General features: G+C 38.5%; 1 protein-coding gene across 2 annotated transcripts in view; it reads left to right on the top strand.

The window, feature by feature from the left end:
* The window catches only part of TMEM245 (transmembrane protein 245), an 83926-nt gene that overhangs the window by 27936 nt on the left and 30984 nt on the right, over nucleotides 1-25006 (top strand). The window contains exons 7-12 of one of the 2 annotated variants that reach the window (XM_002689911.6): nucleotides 1287-1310; nucleotides 6694-6798; nucleotides 9810-9892; nucleotides 10899-10989; nucleotides 17129-17227; nucleotides 21090-21221. In XM_002689911.6, the coding sequence (XP_002689957.2) occupies nucleotides 1287-1310; nucleotides 6694-6798; nucleotides 9810-9892; nucleotides 10899-10989; nucleotides 17129-17227; nucleotides 21090-21221 (534 nt within the window). The remainder of the gene's footprint in view (nucleotides 1-1286; nucleotides 1311-6693; nucleotides 6799-9809; nucleotides 9893-10898; nucleotides 10990-17128; nucleotides 17228-21089; nucleotides 21222-25006) is intronic. The other variant, XM_024996310.2, reaches the window with a different exon arrangement.

The following is a 25006-nucleotide window of genomic DNA, read 5'->3' as shown; positions in this document are numbered from 1 at the left end:
TCAAAAAGTATTTGTTAAGGGGTAGTCTTGTAATGGAGAAGAAAATGGCAACCCACTCCAGTGTTCTTGCCTGGAGAATCCCAGGAATGGGGGAGCCTCGTGGGCTGCTTGTCTGTGGGGTCGCACAGAGTCGGGCATGACTGAAGCAACTTAGCAGCAGTCTTGTAAAAATTTGTCATTTTTATTCTAATTTATATGCCAGTCTGTTGTTCTTCAGGAAGAGAGACAGTAAAATGAATAAAACTAGCATTTTCTGTTATATATGATACATATCAGAATGAATGGCTATCACAAATTGAATATTTGGTCAGTTATAATTGATGCCAAAATTATGTTCTATGCAGTATAATAATATATCTGGGGTCCTGCTTCGGGGACTAAATCCATTTTCCATGTTTCTATTTAATTTCAATTGATTGGACCAGTGTTGAGATGATCCATCTGGAGAAGGTTGTTCGAAGTGTGTGTCTAAACATGTGCTAGGTGTGCGTTAGGAATAGCTCTGCAAAGAGCGTTCAGTCATTCGGATGGAATTAAGCTTTTTAGTCTTTATGCTTTTTATATCACTAATAGTGCTTTAAATCTTATGTTTGCTGATTTTTATTTTATGTGACCATTAACTAGCATTAGTTATTATAGTGCTAAGTATTGTGAGGTGTAGGTGAGGTAATGTCTACGTGAAAAAAACAGCAGGATATTGCATACAGTAGAAAAATGCATGCCTAAAAAATTAGAAATGGAAGAAAATGCGCTTAATATGATCAGAATCTTAACTATGTCTGCTTTTTGGCCAGGTGTTCGCTGTTCCAAATGAGCATTGAAATGTTTTACTCTAGGAAATGTAAAATAAGTGCTATTTTAAAGCTGCAACTACAAAGTTCAATGAAAATGTAGTGTGTGAACAGGAGTTAGTTTACATAGGGACTGAAAATCTTTTAATGCATGGTATGTGAAAAATCTTAATTACCGCTTTGATCTTTGGAATTTGGTATGAAAGTTTAAGCCTGTAAACATTCAGGTTATCTTTATGTACTTTTAATCATTGAATTTCGAACAAAGTTTGTGGTTATCATCATTTCAATCGTGTGTCTTAAAGGAATACTACATTCACTTGATTTTGAAACTTTGTTAATGCATTTCAGTTTTTTTTCCAGTTTTTCCTGTGTCTGAGATAATTTCCTCCTCATGCTCTCAGTGACTCTCTTTTCTTTTCATACTGTTACTGCATTCTCTAATGATATGCCACTGTTCTTATCTTCTCTCTCACCTTTACCCCTATCCTCAAGCTCTGGCACTGGCTAAATAAGAAGGTAAATGAACACCCGGATGTTGATTTTTATTACTGAATTCTGTAACTTCCCCCCGTATCTCCGTTCTCACCCTGTTTCTGTTCATATGTCAGACTAAGTTTTTGTTTTTAAAGTGCTAATTATAAGCTATGGAAGGTCGTGAAGCACTAATATTGCCACAGTGCAATTTGCTGAAAACTTAAAGCTGTTTATTTAGGATGTGGATGGTATCTCCTTGCCCGAGTGTGTTGCGTTCTGTCTCATGATCCTTCTTCCACAGCGGCCTCCAGACCTTTTCAGCTCTATAGTGTGGCCCCGCCTGATGCTCTCGTCTCCTTTGATGTGTGAGAGCATTTTAGGCAAAAGTTACTGAAAAGGAAAGAGAACTCTTTATGGCTACTTTTTCTATAAATAACACCACAGTTTTAAAAAAAGACTTGTGAAATATTTGTATGATTCTCTTGGCCGATAGTGTTTTTTATCTTTTTTTTTTTTATAGCTAGTGTTTCAAAATTTTATTTTTTATCTCAGAAAACGGTGTAGTCATGGCCAGTGACATCTAATTTTATGTATTTCCCAAAATGTAAGGTTGTATCTATGGTCAGTGCCTCACATGATCGGCATGGAATTTTCAGTAACTTAAATGAAACCTAATCCTCTGGATTAGGAGGATTTGGAGTACCATACCTTTGATATATAGTACACATACAGTAGTTCTGACAGTGTTATCAGATCCCTAGGGCAGATAGCAAAGATGATATCATTCGTGTGTATTATCATTAAACACAATAAGACCTTAAAAATCTTCAGTGAAAACATTATAGCAGGCCTTAAGAAAAATGTGTTACCTCTTAGAAATAGTTCAAAATGAGGCTCTTGGGTGTAAAGATTAGAGTTTCGTTCTTTCTGTTGAAAGAGAAGAAAGGGGAGACTTACTGACAGTGCTTATTACACTTTTAAACTTTGGATTGAAAATAAACAGTGTGTAAAATCAGCATACACACATACCACTGTGACCACACATACACATACAAACACACATACACAAATGGCTATGTGTACCTCTGCTCTACAAAACAAATATGAGTAAATGAGTTCAATCCTTGGCAAGTGATAGAGCTACAAAAATAATTGATATTTTCTTACTTTGATTAAAGTAGGTGGTCTTATGTATTTCCCCACTTTGTTTTTACTGAAATGAAATTGTTCTCAAGAGATGAGAGAAAGGAGAGCTAAAGTCATTAGGTTCAATCTGATTTAACCTTTGGTGACTTGAGTTAGGTTACCTAATTCATAGCTGACTAATTGTGAATTAGTTTTAAAAGATTCTCAAGGGATCAGGCAACCTTTTCCTTTTCTTTGATGATTCTGTGTAGCATAGGTAAAGTATTGGTGTAGAGTTGGACTAACTGCTTTAACTTCTGAGAGCCTGTGCCCGGGGCAAGCACATAAATAAGTTTAAGTCTGTTTTGTTACATATTTCATCCAAGGGCAGAAAATTTGCAGCATTGGGTATTGGTATTCCAAGTTCAAGTGCAGTGAATTAGAAACTAATTCAAGAGAAGTGAGGGTGAGAAACAGGGCTATGATTAATTCAAATGTAACTGTTTCTTGAGACTTAGTTGTTTTATTTCTCAGTATTTATTATTTGCACTGAGACTGCTAGAATTAGGTTAAGAAAAACAAAGCAAAATAAAAATCTACACGTCCAGAATAATGAATAGAAAACTCAGTAGTGGAATGACAATTTCTTCATAACTTGATAAAGAAGGTGAGTCAGTTCAGAAGCCTCAGAGTATCTTTTGATATAACTATGTATTTACTGACATTTCTACATTAAAAAAAATGCATGCCCTTTATTTATACTTAAAACATTCAGAATGTCATTTTAAAAGTACTCCCCTTCTACTTTTAGAAAATAAAATCTCAAACCTAAAATAAACTGGGAAATAAGTGCAGCAGGGTAGGGACCGACAGGCAGTGTGGTTCCCCTTGGTTAAAGCAGAGCACAGCCTCATGGGACAGCGCCTCTGGCATTTCTTTACGAATTCTCTCCTTCATCCCCTGCCCCTTCTCCTTCGCTTCCTCTCACCACGTTTCTCTGTGTCTGTGAGTTGCAGTTTCCTTATGAGTCTTGTTCCATTCACTCTTTTAGGGGGTTCGTTTCCTCCGTAAGTTTTCTACCCTCTTTGATCGTTTCTTCTTGATTGGTCCTTAGTTCTCCACATTTTAAAGTCTTTCCTGTCTCTCTTTTCCTCTTTTTTTTCTCTTTCACTTTTGCTGTCTTCCTTTTTGCCTGTTTTCTCACCTTATCTTAGCTGGCCACATGTAAATAGAAACCTCCCCCCGACCCCCACCATACACATACCTTTTGCTTGTGTATGGAACATCTTAAGCGATTTTATTTACAGGCATGCCTTGGAAATGCTGTGGGTTGGGTTCCAGACCACAGCAGTAAAGTGAATATTGCAATAAGGCAAGTCACATGGTTTTCTTTGGGTTCCCAGTACATATAAAATTTGTTTGTACTATACGTAGTCTGGACTTCCCTGATAGCTCAGTTGGTAAAGAACCTGCCAGCAATGCAGGAGACCCGGGTTAGATCCCTGGGTCAGGAAGATCCTCTGGAGAAGGGAAGGCTACCCACTCCAGTATTCTGGCCTGGAGGATTCCATGGACTGTATTATACAGGTCCATGGGGTCGCAAAAAGTCGGACACGACTAAGTGACTTTCACTTTCACATACTGTAGTCTATTGAGCTTAATAGGTAGTGCAGTGGTAAAAAGTTGGTGACTGAGTTGGACACATGTAGTCTATTAAATGTGCAATAGCATTATGTCCCCAAAATTGTATAAACCGTAATTAAAAATACTTTATTGCTAAAAAAAAAAAAAAAAAAGACTAAACATCATCTCAGCTCTCAGTGAGTTATGGTAGTAACATCAAAAGTCACTGATTACAAATCACCATAGTACATATCATAACAAAAAAGTTTGAAATATTGGGAGAATTACCAAAATGTGATAGAGATACAAAATAAGCAGACACTGTTGGAATAAATGGCACAAATGTACTTGCTCAATGCAGGGTTGCCACAAACCTTCAATGTGTAAAAAAGCGTGTTATTTACAAAGCACAATAAATTGGAAACACAATAAAACAGTGTCTGCCTGTATTTTAAATTTTCAATAAAACATCTAACCCTCAGTATTATCTCTTGAAAATAAATTTTTATTTAGGTGTCTCTTATTCCATTCCCTAGGTATATAGATAGAGAAGGCAACGGCACCCCACTGCAGTACTCTTGCCTGGAAAATCCCATGGACAGAGGAGCCTGGTAGGCTGCAGTCCATGGGGTCGCTAGGAGTGGGACACGACTGAGCAACTTCACTTTCATTTTTCACTTTCATGCACTGGAGAAGGAAATGGCAACCCACTCCAGTGTTCTTGCCTGGAGAATCCCAGGGACGGCGGAGCCTGGTGGGCTGCCGTCTATGGGGTCACACAGAGTCGGACATGACTGAAGCGACTTAGCAGCAGCAGGAGCATAGAGCTTGGGGTAGGAAAATTCTACCCTGGCTTGAAAACAGAGTTTGACTTTTGTAATGTTGTTGTACATAATGTGTTTGTAAATATTCCATGTTTTATATGTTAAAAACATTCAGACATAACTTCAGATACTTTGCAAATAAAACATCTTTTATGTTAGTGTATTTCAGGATGTGAATTTTCTAAAAAAAAAAAAAAGTGGCTCCTAAGTTATTTTCAGAAATTGTAATTTGTGAATACCAATCCAATCTTAGTTCTGATATTTTCTTTATTTTGCCTATTCAAATATGTATTAACTGAGCTTTTACCACATGCTGTGCACTGTTAGGTTTTGGAGATACAAAGAGAAATCATGCAACACTAGCTCTTTGCTCAGGAAACTCCCAAAAACTACATATTGAGTTGGTTTCTGATTGTGATACTTCTCACTTTGACTGATTTTAGAACTTACATTCAAAATATGACCTCTGACCTTCCATATCTTAGAAACCTGTTATTACTTTTTTTAATCTCTGCGTTGTCTTTGATGCTTTGGTAGCATGCACTGAAAATTAACTCTTCTGTTTGAAAGCTGTAATTGTCAAGATAAAAATGCACTGTTTATCTTTGAGTTCACTGTAGCATCGATCTCTTGGTGACAGTGTCCTTCCTGAAAGATAAGGAGGTGCAAGCTTATAATCTTTGAATAGAAAGCAAATGTTTTAGAAGACATGCTGTTTTAACCATCCTTCTTTGCTCTTGGATGTTTAACTGTTTGGAGAGCATAATTCATATTTAAAAGAAGAGTAACTTACTCTCAGTGCTCATGTTGGGATGGAGGGGTGCATTGTGGTATTTCAATCATCAGTCTAGTTGTATTTTTGAAATGTTAATTGGTAGCTTTGAATGGCAGGAATTCTAAAAATCTGTCCAGATTAGATATTCTGAAAGCAAAAGTTTTAGAAAATGTAGAATTATTTGTGATTATGAAAGATGAGAGAAGTTATACTCAAAATAGAATGTCTAGTGGTATTGTGGAAAAGCATAATTTTAATTATGGATTAAGAGATAACCACTGCATTAATGATTCTTTTTTATTTATAGTCAGTTATAATTTGTTATAAAGCTTATGGTTTAAAAAGAATAGAAATTTCAAGTGGATTTCTTATTTTATTATGAAGTATTTCAAATATAAAAGGATAGAAGAGCACCCAAATGCCTGCCTTCCAGTGTGAAAAAATATTACCTGTGCAGCTGAAGTCTCTTGTGTGCCCCTCCCTGACTGTGCATCCGTGTCCCAGCCCTTTTGCTTCCAGGGTAGCTATTATTCTGAAATTGGTATTTATCACTACCTTAACAATAGATGTTATTTGTAACCCTGATGACACTAAAGGGAAAAAATATTTTGAATGTAATTCCCATTTTAATTTGCTCCTGTTTTATCTGTATAGTTTAGGACATATCTGTATTGTAAGAGTTATCCTTTTTCTAAAGTCATATCTATTTGCTAATTGACAGTAGAGATTTGAGGTCACTAATGGATTGTCATTATTTAGTTTAGAATGTTTATCAGATCGTAAATTCTAATTTGAAATGTCAACATACCACAATATGAGAATCCAAGCATAGATTTAGGTTATACTCAAATTGATTGCCTTTTCTTAGAAGTGACAATAATAAGCTCTTTCTATAACAACAATTAACATTGTTAGTTAATTTTCTAAAGTGGCTTATAGCTTTCGCTGCTTTAATCATTATGCCATAGTTTCTGCAATGCTGAATATCCTGTTTTGTCTTCATGAAGTTTGAATGCACATGTGTTTTTATTAAGCTGTGCTTGAAAGATGACTAATTCTCTTTCTCATTTCTGTGCAGATGATCATCTGGTTGGAGAAGATGTTAGACAAAATAATTAGCATTTTCATCATATTTTTGTTAGTGATAGGAACACTTCTTTTAGCCCTACTCCTGACTGCAAAGGTACAGTACAACAATTGCTATCACCATTAATAAACTCTTTAACTGTTAGAATTTGTTGTATGGATAAGAAGCCAGCAGTTGCATGCATAGGAAATGTTACTTTGCTTATAAATAATTACAGCATTTAAAGTATTTATGATTTTTGTATTGCTGGTTTTGCCATGAATTTGCCTAATGTATTTTTATCATTTAAATTTTATTATCATAAAAATCCTCTGAGGTAAATGGCAGATGAAAAATGGAGATACTGAGGGAAAAGTGGGTTCTTCTCTCAAAAGGAGAACTATGATCTGGTCCATGACTCCTAGCGTAGATCCTGTTCACTTGATCAGAATTTGATTCCTTCCTTCATGTCTCATTGTTCTTTCTGCTGATTTACCATTAAGCTATTTCTCACTTTCCAGATCCTTCCAGCTTGCATTTCCTTTCCACCTTACTAGTTTGGACTGCTATAACAGAATACCATACACCAAGTGCCTTAAACAACAAACATTTATTTCTCATAGTTCTGGAGGCTGAGAGCCCCGGATGAAAGTGTGAGCATGGTCAGCTTCTTGGTAAAGGCTCTGTTCCTGGCTTATAGGTGGCTATTTTCTCCTTGTATTCTCACATGATAGGGAGAAAGAACATCTTTGTATTTCTTCGTTTAAGGACGCTAATCCCATTGTGTCTTCCATCAGGTCTTCCATGGTAGCTCAGTCAGTAAAGAATCTGCCTGCAGTGCAGGAGACCTGGGTTCGATCCCTGGATTGGGAAGACCCCCTGGAGAAGAAAATGGCAACCCACTCCAGTATTCTTGCCTGGAAAATGCTATTGACAGGGGAGCCTGGTGGGCTGCAGCCCATGGGGTCACAAGAGTCGGACACGACTTAGGGACTAAACCACCACAGCGACTAAACCACCACCACCAGTCCCATCATGAGAGCATCACCCTCATGACCTAATTACTTCCCAAAGGCCCTACCTCTTATACCTATCAACATTGGATGTTAGGCTTTCAACAGATGAATTTTGAGAGGATATAAAAAAATTTAGTCCTTATTACCCCTCTTTCATCAAAAAATCATTCTCCAAAGTTCAGCTAAATTTTTTGTCTCTTACTAGCTTTTCAAAAAACTTTTGTAGTCTATCACAGTCTTTATTTTATTTGGACCCTACTGAACTCTGGACCCCAGATTTTTATATGTTGTTTTCCAGAAATTGTGAAGCTTACCTGGTATCCTGGATGTGAACCATTTTCATATAGTGCTGTAGAGATATGGTGACTTAGCAGCAGCAGCAGCAGATGTACCTATTAGCAATAGATAATCTAATATGCAGCAATTTACTAAAGAATTACACTGTTTCCTACTATTTGACTTTCTACTTGGAAGTCCTGTTCTCAGTCACTCTTAGCCTCAGTATGCCCTGATTTTATCATTTGCTTCTAACAACCTGCTCTCTCTATACCTGTTTCAGTTAAAATGCAGTTTTTACCTTTTCTTTGGATTTTAATCATGTATAGTCACTTATTTAGGCTCTACAGACTTGAGAGGTCTGTCTTTGTCTGTGTTATATTCCACCTAAACCTCCCTCTGTATGTTTTTCTAGTTCTTAGAGAAACCTTTCACCAGTATGTAATTCTTTTCCTTTTTTTTCTCTCTTTCCTCTCCTATTCCACTTTCCCTTCTTAGTCCCTTTGTGTAGAGTCTTCTTGCCTGCTCATCTCAATTGTTTCATCTTTTTTTTCCTTTGTTCATTGCATGCTTCAGTGAGCTTTTGCTTCCCTGAACTTTGATAACAATTATTACTGAACCATTTCTTTGTAGTTTAGGACTCATGCAAACTGAGCTTTTGAAGGAAACTTACTGGTTATCTAGTTCATTCTCCTAGCTAATAAAAGGATCTTTCTCTAAAACACCATGACAGTATCCATTTGAATGTCTTAATAGACATCTCAAATATAACATGTCAGAACTGAATCCCAGACCTTCCCATGCTTGTCTGTTCTTCTCATTTCAAGTAAGTGACAGCTTCATTCTGCTTGCTCAGGTGAAAAGCCTCAGGGTCATTCTTGACTACTTTTTTTCTTTTATTAATACATGCATATCCAGTTTGTCAGAAAATCCTTTTTGCCTCCATGTTCCTAGTATATTTTGGGATAATAGCAGAGTTGAGGATGTTAGGTAATTCCTTTCTACCTAAAGCAAGAATTAAATGGTATAAAAATTATTATAAACACCATATCAGGGCATTGAAAAATGATCAGTTAGGCAATAATTTGAGGACTGTTTGCTTGTGAAAAACTGCTACTGCATCTGATAAAAGCATGTAGTTTGTGGCTTTTTTACTTGGAATTACTTATCTTCACCTGCCTTGTGTGGGCAGAAAAAACCTACAGATTTTCTTATGGGTTGTGGTGGATTTGGTTTGGGACTGGGAACAGAGAAGCTGTGAATTAAAGAGAGAGGTTCTGGAAGCAAGAAAGGCACAGAAGGGCTGAGATTAATAAATCACATTTTAGAATGGTATATGGGAGACCCTAAGGTATCCGGTGAATTTTGAAAGCCTGGGGAGATTTGCACATTTGTTGTGCCTTTGATGACATTTCTCAAGTTTCACACATCTCAGGCTAGAAAGGATGCAGCTTCCGAGTGTGAAGTGTCGGAGCATAACTTTATGGCAACGTTCTTGGCGGACTGTTTAGCTCTTCAGGTTCAGGGGGGACCCTTGGGGTTTTCAAAAAATAAAAAACACTGAGCAGAGACATTAATGACAGGGAAGACAAACTTTGCAGTTATTACAGGTTAAGTTGTTTGCTTACTGAAACAAAACGACAGCTCCCAGAGTTAAAAAACAATCTAGAGTTGCCTTGTTATGGATAGTGGCTGTTCAGTGCGGTCTCTTAAGTTAACTGACACTCAGATATCTAATTACTTGACGCTTAAAGCATTGTTCCTAGAGTAGTATAAAAGATAAATGTTAAATTGAGTTTAATTTTTATTGATACTCTTTTCCTGTCCGTAATACAGGTACATCAAGAGAGTGTACACATGATTGAAGTCACAAGCAATTTGATTAATGAAACTCTAGCAAATCATCCTGAGTGGGCAAAGTAAGAATGTAATTTTGACAAAAATAGAGATGGATGGCCAGAGAAGAGTTTGCCAAAACTTTGTGAATGTTGTCATTTTTGCATGAGAATGACATGTAATGGGATGGTGGATGTAATTTTGACAAACAGAGATGAATGGCCTAGGTTCTATGTCTGTTTTTATGAAATGATCTTCATTGGTACAGTTACCTTGGAAGAGAGAAGAGAGAAGAGTTTGCAAAACTTTGTTGAATGTTGTCATTTTTGCATGAGAATGACACGTAATGGGATGGAGGAGAGCAGAGGGGAAAGTCTGAATATTGAATTGAGTCTCACAGTATACAACATGTCTTTGATTTACTAAGCTTTCCCCTATATTATGTTGTTTGCTGAAGACGTTATCCCCATTTTACAGATGAGGAAACAGGATCAGAGGTTAAGGGATTCAAGAAAATCCCCGCCATGGCAGAGTCAGCAGCTTTCCCATACTGTATCATTTTTTGTGGCAGAGTTGGCAGACTGCGGCTCAGAACCAAATCCAACCACCTGTTCCATAAAGATTTATTGGAACAGCCTACACCTGTTCATGTCATGTTGTCTGTGGCTATTTGAAGGCTGCAGAAAAAAGCAGACAGAATTGAGTAGTTGTGATACAGATCATATGTCCCGAAAAGCCTAAAATATTTACGCCTTGGCCCTTTACAGAAAAAAAAAGTCTGCCAACGCCTGTAGGATCTCTTTGCCTACTTGTTTAATTTGGCTTCTGTGAGAGGGTTTTTACTTTTTCGTGGAGAGTGTTCCTAGGATTATGCTGTTCACCTAATTGAACTTGATGACAAATTGTATGGCCTCCTCTTTTATTATTTTTTTTAACTACCCCCATGGTAGTCAGTAATTTGTTAGGAAATACTCTGCAAGTTTTAGAATCGTAAATTGTAAATGATTGTTTAAAAAATTAAGTTCCAGGGATTACTGGTGCAGTACACTATACCAGTTTTTCATTTTTCCTTTCTTTATTTTGAATTAGTTGGCTTCCTGAGGCTCAGGTTGTTCAAAGAGCCCTTAATTCTGCAGCCAACAACGTATATCAGTATGGACGAGAATGGATAACCCACAAGGTAAGGAAAGAGCCTATTTTCACAGCTTTTTCTTTGCAGGGTCTTCATTGGTAGTGACTTCTTGCTTTGATAAAGCAAAAATGGAGATTCTGTTTATAATTTCTGTTATTGAAATAGGCTTAAATCTATAAATCAACAGTCAACATAGGATGAAATAAAACCATCTGGACAGTCCTATTGATAATTGCTGGTAGCCTGAACAATCCAAGAGGCTGGGGATTTGCTTCATGTTCAAAATAGATCTGATTAATTGTTTGTACATTAGGACAGAATGATCACTAAGCTTGGCTGATCAAATATGGCTTTGTGGAGAAAAAATTATTAACACCTATTAAATTTTATTATCTGCTGATAACTGTACTCGACAGTTTCCAATTTGTTTCATTTAATCTTTCCAAGAAACCTAGAGTAGTCTGAATTATTTTACCCCCTTTATAGACAAGGAAACAGACTTATGTAAATTTACTTAAGTAAATTCCCACTGGTCATGTAATAAATCGCAGAGCTTGCTTTCAGACTGTAGAAATTCTAAATCCTTTGCTCTTTCTACTATGATATGCTAAAAGTGTGTGCCCGGAGCTGATCTAAGTGCTTTAATGTGGCACTTGAGATAAACTGTGAAGGAATGGAATGATAGATCCTGGATGAATAGAGAGAAGGAAGGGTGTATTTTAAGAAGGGGTATTTATGTGATCCAAGATACAGAGATAGGAGTGTACTTGAGGAGGTGAGTTTGACTGAAGTTTTGTGAAGGGGAAACGAAAGGCAGAGGAAAAGACACAGCTCTTGTAGCTAAGGATCAGACTCCATGATACAGATTTGGGACATCACTTTTTTTCCCTAGTTTTTCCTATGGAAATGAAGGTAATTTATAGTTTTAATGTATGAGGTAATTAGGATTATCTAGGGATTGCCAAAACTTGTTGCACTGAGATGTGTGCCAAAAAATTCCCTGTTTAAAATTCAAATTCAGCATCTAAAAAACAAAAGAAATTACACTGTGTATACATGCCTACTCAGTTGCTCAACTGTGTCTGACTCTTTGTGACCCCATGGACTGTGGCCTGCCAAGCTTCTCTGTCCATGGAATTTTCCAGGCAAGAATACTAGAGTGGGTTACCATTTTTTCCTCCTGGGGATCTTCCCGACCCAGGGATCAAGCCCGCATCTCTTGTATCTCCTGCACTGGCAGATGGATTCTTTACCACTGCGCCACCTTTTGGAAATTACACTGCTGCTGCTGTTGCTAAGTCGCTTCAGTCGTGTCCAACTCTGTGCGACCCCATAGACGGCAGCCCACCAGGCTCACCGGTCCCTGGGATTCACCAGGCAAGAACACTGGAGTGGATTGCCATTTACACTATACGTACAATAATCTGCTAACCTAGGATAGACTCATGGTCAAGTTAAAAGTTAGGAGAAAGATGTGTTACTGATTTTCCTGGGTCCATACCAGATAATGAAATCCACTGTCACATGGAAGTTTTAAAGAAAATATTTATTGAATAAACAAAAGATAAGTACACCTGACCTTGAACAATGTGGTGGTTAGAGGTGCTGACCTTCCCTGTAGTTGAAAAGTCTCTGACTTTACAGTTGGCTCTCACTTACCTGGTTTTGCATTCTTAGATTCCACCAGCCACAGATCTTGTACCACTGTAGCACATATTTAGTGAGAACGATTCACATGTAAGTGGACCTGCACTGTTCAAACCGGTGTTGGTCAGGGCTCCACTGTGTGTGCACATGCTTCTCAGAACCATCATGGAAGGAAGACCGAATGTTGCAGAGGACTTTTAGATGTTTAGATGTATGTTTGCCTGACGTATACTGTGGATAACATAGTGTTTAATTCTTGAATTATCTGTTTAGGAGAAACTTTCATTCTGGAATTCTTACCTGTTTGGGAAAATAATAAAGGGAATTTAGATAGTTGGAAGAATGTGCCTTAGATTTTAAAGTAAATTTTTAATTACTTAGAGGAAAAAATAGATTTGAAACCTTATACTTGAGAGTCTAAAATGGAAGACCTTGGAAGAGACATGATTTTTCTACAAAAAGTTGTAAAATATTTGTGATCCTGATTTAGGAGGCACAGGGATAATATCTAAAAACAACCATTGAATTGAATGGATAAATAAAATGTGGTATATCTGTATAATGGACTATTATTTGACCATAAAAAGGAAGTACTGATACATTTTACAACATGGATGAACCTTGAAATCATTACTAAATCAAAGAAGCAGTCATAAAAGACCACATAAGTATGATTCCACTTACATAAAATGTGTGAGAGGCTTATCTATAGAAACATAGAGTAGTGGTTTTCAAGGGTAGGGGATTGGGAAGAAATGGAAGAGTGATTACTAGTGAGTATGGAGTTAACTTCTGGGGGCTTGAGAATGTTCCAAATAGATTGTGGTAATGATTGCATAACTGTGAATGCAAAAAAAAAAAAACTGTTGAGTTATGCACCTAAATGGGTGAATTGTAAGGTGTGTGAGTTATATCTCAATAAATTTTTTTTTTTTTTTAAAGAGTCATTGACATTGCAGAGGTAGCTCAGATCTAATCCAGCTAAGAGTCATATAAGAATTGAATCCTAAGAACTACAGTGTAGAAAGGGCCAAAATTAGGTGGTGACGGAATGCCACACTCAGGAAAGAAGAAAAGTTTTTTATAGCCTTTGTTTAGGTATGAACAGAGAAGGTTACTTTCTATGTGCTTCCAGCCTACTTTGTCAGCTGTATCTCCTATGTCCTCTGTTCATGGTCATGGTTCTAGTCAAACCCTCTAGTTGGCTCGTTCCTCAGCGTTCAGTGATCTCATTTTAACTTGATTACTTTCTTCAAGACCCTGTCTCCAAATAGTCTCACATTCTGGGGTCCTGGGGGTTAGGACTTTACATAACAATTTAGAGGTGGAGGACACCATTAAGCCTGTATCGCGGCCTAAGGAGAGAGTATGGCTTGAGGAGGACCAGACATAGTTTCCTGCACACTTAGGCTTTTGAAGGCCAGAGAAGTGAGCCAGCAGAGAAGGTGGAGGAGGAGAAGCCCTGCGATGCACCCTGTGTGTCAGCGAGGCCTACAGAAGAAAATGTTTCAAGAAAGACTTGGTTGTATCACATGCTACCAAGATTTCAAGCAAGGTTGGACCAGACATTTGCCTTCTGAGTTACTCCTATTTTTGTAGATTAGGCTGTTTGCCTTAAGTTACACCGCCCTCAGAGGGCATTCTGACTGCTCTTAGTGTGGCATTGGGTTCCACATAAAAAGAGCATCTCATTCCTCCAGCGGGGTGTGTGCTTCAGTGATTTTTTGTAGCAGTGGTGCTGTGCCCGTTAAACTCAGTTCTCTGGCCCGGTCTTCCTTGTGGCTTTTGATAATACAATGGTGCAGGCTGGTAATTGGGGTCTGTAGTGTTCTGCTATGATTGATAGCACCACAAATTTGAATAGAGTGTTTTATAACACGCTGCAAAATTTTGCTGAACTCTCTCTTGAGTTAGGCTTCCCAGGTGCCTCGGTGGTAAAGAATCTGCTCTCCAGTGCAGGAGATGCGCCTTTGATCCTGGGTCAAGAAGATCCCCCGGAGAAGGAAATGGCTACCTATTCCAATATTCTTGCCTGGGAAATCCTATGGGCAGAGGAGCCTCGCGGGCTACCATCCATGGAGTTGCAAAAGAGTCAGACATGACTTATCGATTAAACAGCAGCAACTCCTTTTAGTTAATAGTTGTGGTATTTTAGTTATTCACCGTTGTGCTGGGAGTGAGACAGCTAAAGGAGATGTCAGTTTGAAATAGTGCTTTATTGCAGTAAAGGCCACTGTGCAAGCAGCCAAAACTGGAGGCTGGCTGTGACCATTTTAGGCTTCTTCTGGTAAAAGATCCCAGAGGCTGACAGAATGGGTCATAGGACTGTGAGAATCTGACAATCATAATATACAAAAAACACAGTTAAAGTCAGTAGAGGACTTCCTTAGTGGTCCAGTTTAAAAATCCGCCTGCCAAGGCAGGGGACGCGGGTTCCATCCCTGATCAGGGAAGATTCCACCTGCTGTGGGCAGCCAAGCCCGTGTGCCACAACTGCTGTAGCCTGTGTGCCTGGCGCCAGTGCTCGGCAACAGGAGAAGCCAGCACCTTGAGAAGCCCGCACACCACAGCTAGAGAGTAACGCCTGCTCGCCACAACCATGAAGACCCAGCACAGCCAAAAACATTATGGATGAATAAATAAATAAAACTTTTTAAAAAAGACTAAATCCCCATGATTGTGAAATAAGTAGGGAGAGTTAGAATAGGGGTAATGGTGGGTTTTAATTATTGTGGATAATTTGCTCTGTTAGGTGTTCTTTGTCCATAGGTTATATATGCTGTAGATGAAAGACTATTAGACAGCTTTTGATCCTAACTCTGCTACTTTTAGTTCCAACTCTTAGCTGCATGACCTTGGGCCTATCATAGATTCTTTCTGTTTTCTCATTTTAAAAGAATAAAGGGTTAACCAAACATTTTTCTGTCCAACTTTGTTGAGATTGTTGCAAAGGTCATAGAATGTAGGTGAGAGCCATTTGTAAACTAAAATACTATGCAAAGATGAATGGCTTTTATATTCACTAATTTGTCTTTGGTTTGTGAATAAATCAAATGTAAGAGAAAACACTGAGCAGATATATTTGTATCAAATATGTCAAAAAACTGGTTCAGGTGTCTATAAGATCAGTATTAAATGGTCAAAAGATATGGTTAGGTCACACAAAAGGAAATACACATTGAAAACCAACATGGAAAATGGTCACTCTCATCACTAAAGAAAAATATAAATAATTATTACCATTTCACACCTATTAAATTATCTAATAATTTAATAATTTATCAGTTCATAAGGTTTGGGAAAAATTGGTTCTTTCATACAACATTGGAAAGTATTAATTGGTATAGTCCTTATAGAAGACAGTTTAGCAGTGTTTGACTGGAGTCATTAAAATGCTTATTTCCTTTGATTCCTGTATGTTTATCTTAATGTTAGTAATAAAAAAGTTGCATAAAGATATTTATTGCAGTGTTACTTGTGACATTATAAATTGGGAACCATCTCTATGTCCTATGATTGATTAAATAATAATAGTAAAACTTAGCTAATACGAAACCATATAAAAATAAAGGTTAGTGTTGAAGAGTAAAAATGAAATACTTATGATGCAAAAGAAAATATAGAATTCTAAACTGTATCTGTGTAAGCAGGCAGAAGGTTGCAGAGGGGAAAATGGCAGCAGTTGTATTAAGTGGGGCAATAAATCATTGTCTTTTTAAAAGCATCTTTAAGATTACCGTATGGTTTTAATAATACATAACATGTAGGATGAGATACTATAATGACTAGCTTTCTCCAAGTTATCTTGTCTTAGTGTTTTTGATTTCCCGAACCCGGAAGCCAGTCTAATTGGTCATAACTCTGAGACCTGACATCTCTGGCTCAGACAGTAAGGAATCTGCCTGCAGTGCAGGAGACCCGAGTTCAATCCCTGGGTCTGGAAGAAGATCCCTGGGTCTAGAGAAGGGAATGGCTACCCACTCCCGCATTCTTGCCTGGAGAACCCCATGGACACAGGAGCCTGGAGGGCCACAGTCCCATGGGGTCGCAGAGTCGGACACAACTAAGCAAGTAACACACTGAGACCTAACATCTCTGAGCGTATTCAAAGGGAGACTTGCGTTTATAGCTAAGGTTCTAAAATTTCACCTAACGTTGTGTGGTAATTCTAATACTAGTGGTAAATGTAGCATGACCCTTCCATATAATGGTTGAGCACCAGGGTCACTTGGGAAAGATTTTTCTCTGGGCAGATGAGATCAGAAAAGTCAGTAAGCATGGCTTTGTTCTCTTAAGACCTAAAGAAGTTTTCCTAGAGACCTAAGAATAAAGGAAAGAATAAAGAAGCAAAAAGATGGGAGAGAGAGTATTTACTGGAAATACTGAGTAGAGTTTAAGGAAAGAACAGTGTGGTTGGAGGCAGTTAAATAGTCTGGGACATTTTAGTTTGATTTGGAACAAATGTAAAGACCAGCATGTATTAATTTTACTGGATTGTTGCCTGAAACACTAACTCAGATTATATCTGTATTCCTTCCAGCTTCATAAAATTCTCGGAGATAAGGTGAATAATACGGCCGTAATTGAAAAACAAGTACTAGAACTTTGGGATAGGCTGTATCATTCTTGGTTTGTAAAGGTAAGTTATTTTAGCTAAGGACTTCAGTTGTAAATGAATAGTGTCCTTTTATGGACTCATTGACTAGGTCTGATTGTGTTAACACGGGGATTTCATTTCTTGACATTTTTAAGCTGCAAGGTCTTAAACCTCAGGTCATTAAAAGTCAGCTTGAACTGATGATTAACTTCCATGGCAGAACCATCAGTTTCTCTGTTATCGGTGTTCTATCTGCTTTTCATTATCCTCTACTACTGGGGTCCAGCCAGCCCCGGTGGATCCAGGGAATTTGAAGGGGAGACTGCTTCGGCGATCAGGATACGATAGAATTAAAGATATAAACAGTGATCAAATAAGGATAGCTTAGTGAGAATTCAGTGGAGAATAGAGGCTGAATAACTTGGTTTACGTGGAAAGCTAATAAAATTCCAAAATAAGGAATTTGCATCACCTACGTAGGCCACAGGCGTCCTCCCGTTCTCCCGAAGGAGAGGAGACACTAAGGCCTCCCCGGTCAAATCTTAGAAGCCCAGGCATAATTAGTAGGCTTGACGAGCCTCCACGCTTCAGATGGGAATTCAGCCAGAAGGTGAAAGAATGACATGGGGAGACCAAGTTTCCGTGAACAAGGCCCGCACTTTATTTTCCAAAGTAGTTTTTATACCTTAAGTTGTGCATAGAGGACAATGGGGGAAGGGCTGTAGAGTCAGCAGTAAGCCAGGCTTTCTTCCTGCAAACTTATCATATGCAAAAGTTTAGGTGAATTACATCATCTTCTGGCCAAGAGGCCTGTTAACATTTTATGATCCTTTCTTCAGAAAACTTATTTTTCTCTAAAGGTGATCATTCTAAAGTCAGGTGCCACCCTCCAAAAGCATTAGATAAAGTTGCATTCCTATAGGGCAAAGGTGTGGTGGGCTATAACAAGAAAAGAATTAACTCAAGGGTCCAAGGTTACAAACATTAAAGCTACTACTTACATTCCTGTACACCAATTATATTAATCAATACACTGCCAGGGACACAGTAGGTAAGGGATATGGAAACTTAGCAGTAAACACTGGCCCAACAAGTGAAAAATGCTTCACCAATACAATTTCTAATCAATCTTTAACTGCTCAAAGGAATCTGTATTTAGACAGTTTAGAACATCTCATGCCTCTCACGGTTGGGAGGCTGTGAACAATCACATGTGGCTGGAAGAACCTATTCAGGCAGGCTAGAGGACTTCCAAAGGAGTTTGTAGGTTGAAACACTCTTGTCACGCCCAGGAACTTTATTAACTGGAGCTGTAAGTTAACTCTTTTTCAGAGAGAGGTGGTGGGGGACAGCCCCCCGTAAAGTCAGAGGTGTAGGTGAGAGCACAAAGCAGTAAAGTAGGCAGACTCTGGTTTTCGGGGTAGATGCTCGAGAATTCCCAGGGGGACTCCTGAGGCTTGATCCCGCCTTTGCGTATGCCGAGCCTCCTTCCTCATGACCTTTGCCATGGGCGAAGTTCCTCACGCTGGCTCCCGGCACTCAACAGTGTCTCATCTTCTTAACCAGATCTGTACAGTAGAAGTGTGATGCAAGCCGTATATGTAATGTTAACTTTCTAGTGGCTGCATTAAAAAAAAGAAAGAGAAAAAAAAAAAACTAAGGATGGATGAAATTTATTTTAATAATGTATTTTACTTAACACAGTATACCCAATATATGTCATTTCCATATGGAATGAATGAAAAAGTGATGAGATTCTATATTTAAATCTTTTCCATTCTGAGTGTTAGAGATCTGGTTTATCTTTTACATTTAGGTACTCGGTAGCCACAAGTGGGTAGTGGCTACTATTTGGGACAGTACAGCTCTGGAATTAAGAACTTTGTCTTTGAGGAAGTTAAAATAGATCTGAAAGTTTAGAGATAATTATTTTATTTTAAATAAACCTTTAGTGCTACTTGTACTGATGAGTATCATTTTTTACTAAATATAAAAACGACTGTTTGAAAGCAGGTGGTCATGCAGGCCATTCTGTACACTGGGTTGGCAGGGCCCTTGGGCCATCAGGGACTGTGCTGTGGAAGATGCCGATGCAGGGGGAGAGAAATCGAGTGGGGCAGAGTTAGCTTGGGTAACGGGGAGGAGGGCGCAATTGAACATTTGCATACGTTCCCCAGTGACAATGCAAGAGCATTGTGTGCTCTTGCCAGTTCAGTTCAGTCGCTCAGTCATGTCCGACTCTTTGCAACCCCATGGACTGCAGCACGCCAGACTTCCCTGTCCATCACCAACTCCTGGAGCTTACTCAAACTCATGTCCATTGAGTCGGTGATGCCATCCAACCATCTCATCCTCTGTCATCCCCTTCTCTTCCCTCCTTCAATCTTTCCCAGTGTCAGGATCTTTTCCAGTGAGTCAGTTCTTTGCATCAGGTGGCCAAAGTATTGAAGTTTCAGCTTTAGCATCAGTCTTTCCATTGAATATTCAGGACTGATTTCCTTTAGGATGGACTGGTTGGATCTCCTTGCAGTCCACGGGACTCTCAAGAGTCTTCTCCAACACCATAGTTCAAAAGTATCAATTCTTCTGCACTCAGCTTTCTTTATAGTCCAACTCTCATGTCCATACATGACTACTGGAAAAACCATAGCTTTGACTACATGGACCTTTGTTGGCTCTTGCCTAGGAGAAGTTGAAGGAGTGGTGATGGGTTTTGTGGGTTTTCAATAATTGAGAGTTAAAACTCACTGGGAGTACCTCCTGGTGGTCCAGTGGTTAAGACTCTGAGCTCCCAGTGCAGGGGGCCTGGCTTTGAGCCCTTGTCGGAGACCTAGATCCCACATGCCACAACTAAGAGTTTGCCTGGCGCAACTAAAGACCCCACAAGCTACAACTAAGATCCAGTGGAGCCAGATAAATAAATAAATATTAGAACCAAACAAAACCTAACTGGGGAATCTCTGGGTAGATACCTGCTGAAGAGCCAATTACGAAGGTTGTATCTTGTTTCTTCTGCTAATTCTGGGGCTTCTGCTTACACACAAACAGCTTTTACTGTCCCTCAGCCACTTGGAGCTTCCTGAATGGTCCAGGGAGGTCAGTCAGTGTTTTAAAAGCATAGGTTTATAAGTGCGTAAGTGCATTGCTTACCTCTTTTTCTAGGACCTAATGTTTTCTTTGCTAATGAAGATTGGCATCCCTGGGTTTTTTGGAAAAGTGCGAAAATGGAAACACATGTAAAATGTTAAGAATCTACTTCTATTTCTAAACTTTAACCTTACTAGTCGCTTTGTTTATTCATCACCCTTCCACATGTGTTATTCTTGCATATCTGCCAATGTAATTCTTTTCCCGATAGACGTTAGATTTCTCCTTTGTACCCTTCTCTTTCATATTCTGTTTTTCCCTCTTTTATTGAGATATGATTAATACATACCATTATATTTAATATTGCTTTTAGCTATACTTTTTCATATTTTATTTCTCTCAGCTCTCTTTAGCTTTTTGGAAGAGTAATATGGTAGATGAGGAAAGGAGGGAAAAAGCAAAAATGGGAGACTAAAAGAAAGGTTAGAGGGGAGAAAGGGGGGGAAAATAAGATGAAAGTATATGCTGTGTTCATGTTCAATTGAATATACTGATGAGTAAAGTGTGTTCATGAACATGCTTAGGAGGGATGCACTTAAGCTAGGCTGAGACACAGTAGCTAGAATATAAACAGAGAAATATATTTTGGGTCTTTTTGATGGAGTTCTTTGTTAATTTCTGATATAATACGAAGTTTTTCAACTCTGTGTATTTACTAAACTGCTCAAGTGGACCTGAAACCAAGTAGGCTATTTATGTGTCTTCTTGTCTTCAGGTTAGGACGGGGATTTCATGTCTGAACTGTTTTGTTCCACAGAACGTATCACACTCTGGAAGGCACAGAGGGCACAAGCTGCACATAAGCCGTCAGAATAGCTGGCTGGGGGACATTCTCGACTGGCAGGATATCGCGTCCTTTGTCCACGAGAACATCGAGACGTTTCTTTCGGTAAGAAATAGTATTTTTTAACTAAATTGGACTTAGGAAAAAACAGACTCTAATTCCCAGGTTTTTTTCGCACTTGTAAATGTCTTTCATCACCCTGTTTTTTAATGCCTTGAGATTTTGCAGTTTTGAGAGTTCTAAATGCACCAGAAAGATGTCCCAAAGCCATAGGCCTCGAGTGTAGCTCCCCTGATCCCTCCTCTGTGGTTGAAGAGTAACCAAGAGATGCTGACTGAGGAAGCACGCACGATGCTGTGGCTCCCGGGTTCTGAGACTGATGTCCTCTTGCCTAGACTGATCAGGATCCCCCTCGTTGAACCACTAGCAAGGGAAGCCGCCTTTGGTTGGTGAAGTCCTTTGGCAGATAGAAATGTGGTTCCAGTTACAATAGAGAGACTGGATGTTTAAAGGCTTAGATTTCTGTCATCCCTCCTGTCCTTCCTTCATGCGCCATCCACCTCTGCCTTGCTTTCCAGAAGATCGGAGGCAGCAAGGAACAGTTTGCAGTGTTGCTGAGTTTCACTCCATAGCGTACTTCGTGAGGTCTCTCGGCCTGTGACTTTTCACAGAGATGAGAAATCCTCTCTTGTGAATAAACTTGTAACTCTTATCATGTTAATAGAAATGGAGGTTTGGGACTTCTCTGGTGGTCCAGTGGTTCGGAAAAGCCCTTCCAGTGCAGAGGGTACAGCTTCGATTTCTAGTTGAGGAGCTAGGGGACCCCATGTGCCTCGGTGCCAAAAAACCAAAACAAAATGGAAGCAGTGTTGTGGCAAATTCAATAAAGAGTTAAAAAAAAAAAAAATGGTCCACATCAAAAAAAAAAGTCTTTAAAAAAATAAAATTTTTTAAAAAGTGGAGATTTGCTGTGCTAGATGTTTTTAAATTTTAATTTTTATCAGGACAAGAGATGACCATAGCTGAAAAGTCAAAGATGCTTGAAGGTGTTAAATAGTGAATAGCATTGCCCCTGCTCTGTGCTTCCCCCTTCAGTCTCATTCTCCAGAGCTCTGCATTCTTTTAACTTTCTCTGTGTATTTACCTCTAAATTTCTAAAATAATATTTGTGCTGCTCTTCCTTGGTTTCATAGTGTTATCTTCGGCTTCTGACATGGAAGATGGAGATACAAGGCTCTCAGTGCCTCCTTACTGCTCCCCTGGGGTTTTCTTAAGACTCTGTTGGGCCCTTCGCCCATTCCTGCACTCACATTTTCCCATCCTCCCAGTCGCCTAATAGAGCTGTGATAGTTTGACGTTAAATCTAGAAATTCATGTCCTTCAGTTCTAAGAATGTTGCTTTTGATAATCCCTTCCCTCTGTTTTCTCTAGTCCAGTGGCTCTCAAACTTTTTGGTCTGAGAACTCCAAAGAGCTTTTGCTGATGTGCATTCTATTGGTATTTATTGTATTAGCAGTTAAAACCGAGAACTTTAAAAATATTTAACAGATCACTAAAATATAACGTTACTTGTTGACATAAAGAACATGCTTTTTGTGTTTGAAAAATAACCATTTTCCAAAACAAAATAATGATTTAGTGATAAGAGTGGCTTTCATTACATTTTTGCAAACCTATTTAATGTCTGGATTCTCATACTTGTTCCTGTACTCAAGTCTGTTGGAATATGTTGTTTTGGTTGAAGTATGTGAGGAAAATCCAGCCTCACACAGATATGTAGTTGGAAAAGAGAGGGAAGTCTTTTAATAACTTTTTCAGATCATTGGGACAATTCTTTGATACTACTCTGACACTTAACAGATGGTATTTCTTTAAGGTTAGTTGCAGTGTGGAATTTGAAAGTGTTATCAGTGAACTTTTTCTACTCTCTTATATTAGGGTCCATGGATCTGTCTTGGCTAGGAATGGATCTTTCACCCTTACATGATTTTGTAATGTGCACTGGTCATTTGGAATTAATGTTCATTAATTTCTAAATATTGACATATTTTATTATACAGTATTAAAAAAAAATCACGTTCTTTAACATCACCACCTATCTCATCAGAAAAAATTTTAAGAAATGTCAAGGTCAGCCCTTGATTCAGTTTTTTAGTTTTATAATACCCAATTATCTATTTCTTATTTTCTGAACCTTTCTTCTTAATCCCTTTGAGTACATAGAAAAGTTACTGGATTGTGGCTGGCAACTACCAGTCTACAGTTAATGTATTCCGTTAATTTCTTAAGAATTACCACAGCGTATTTCCTATCAGTTTGACCCAGAAACTTTTTAAAAAAATTTTTAATAAAAATTCCAAAAGACTGAATTCCCCAAAAGAATGCTTGTCAAAATCACAAGTAAGGGCATTGTTGGTTTGTTTCTTAGAATCAGTGGCATTATTCATTCATTCTTTATCCCATAAGGTCAAAACAGTCAGTCATGCATATTTTTGTAGGCATCATGAAGCATTTGCAAGATTTTATGTAAGGAGTTATTGTAAATGAAACTAGCCTTCCAAACTCCTCTCATGAAGGCTGCGCTGAGGTTTGCAAGAAACATCGAGGACAACAAAATATGCCTTTTATAAGTCGTACATTTGAGGCAGGAAAGGAATGGATAGGCCTTTCATAGAACAGATGGTATAACTTGGACATATGACAGAAAACAGAATTTCTCTTTTGAAAAGGGCACCAAAATAAAACAGATATTAGGAGTTCTGGTGCCCAGCTCTGGTTCCACTTATTAGCTTCAGGCCCTTGGGCAAATTTTAAAAAATCCTTGAGCTTCAGTTAGTATATCTGTAAAACAAAGATGATATCATCTCCACTGCTTCCCTCACTACCTTGCTGTGAGGTTTAGGGAAGCATTTTGAAAGCTATGATGGATGGTGTTTTTCTGATCATCTTGCTTCCGTGTTTTTCATTAAAAGAGAGGATAGTCCTCTCAATATGATTTAGGTATTGACCATCCAGTGATGTCCATGTGTTCAGTCATCTCTTGTGTTGTTGGAAAGAGGGTGTTTGGTGTGACCAGTGTGTTCCCTTGGCAGTACTCTGTGAGCCTTTGTCCTGCTTCATTTTGTACTCCAAGGCCAAACTTGCCTGTTACTCCAGGTATGTCTTGACTTCCTACTTTTGCATTCCAGTCCTCTGTGATGAAAAGGACATCTTTTTTTTCATGTTAGTTTTAGGAGGTCTTATAGAACTTCACTGAACCGTTTAACTTCAGCTTCTTCAGCATTAGTGGTTGGAACATAGACTTGGATTACTGTGATATTGAATGGTTTGCCTTGGAAATGAACAGAGATCATTCTTTCATTTTTGAGACTGCACTCAAGTACTGCATTTTGGACTCTTTTGTTGACTATGAGGGCTACTGCATTTCTTCTAAGGGATTCTTGCCCACAATAGTAGATATAGTAGTCCTCTTGGGGATAATAATAGAACAGACATTATCAAGTAGGACTTTAAATTCATGAAGAGACAGGAAATGGAAACATGTAGGGGTACTATAAACATTATACATCTTCTTTCAGTCATATTTAACATGTATTAATATCTGGTTCTAGTGAATTTGCTGGTAGATCAAATGAACTCAGTAGGTCTTAATATAGGGCCATATCTATCTGAGGAAAGATTTTCAGTTGCAGAGCTCTGACCCCATCTGTTCATTTTGTTTTTGTGACTTCGGTTCGTTTCTGTTATTGTGACGTTACTGGTCATTGAAGTGATGTTTTATATTTTTCGATTATTCTAAGTTGGAGATGGCAAGGTGGTAGGGGAGGTGACTAATAAGCAGATATTAGGATTTCCTGGCCTGCACTTGTGGTCCTACAGGCTACATCCAG

The sequence above is a fragment of the Bos taurus genome, chromosome 8 (assembly GCF_002263795.3).
Source record: "Bos taurus isolate L1 Dominette 01449 registration number 42190680 breed Hereford chromosome 8, ARS-UCD2.0, whole genome shotgun sequence".
Taxonomy (NCBI): domain Eukaryota; kingdom Metazoa; phylum Chordata; class Mammalia; order Artiodactyla; family Bovidae; genus Bos; species Bos taurus.
Note: the sequence above shows the minus strand (reverse complement) of the source record. Positions and strands in the feature narration are given on the sequence as shown.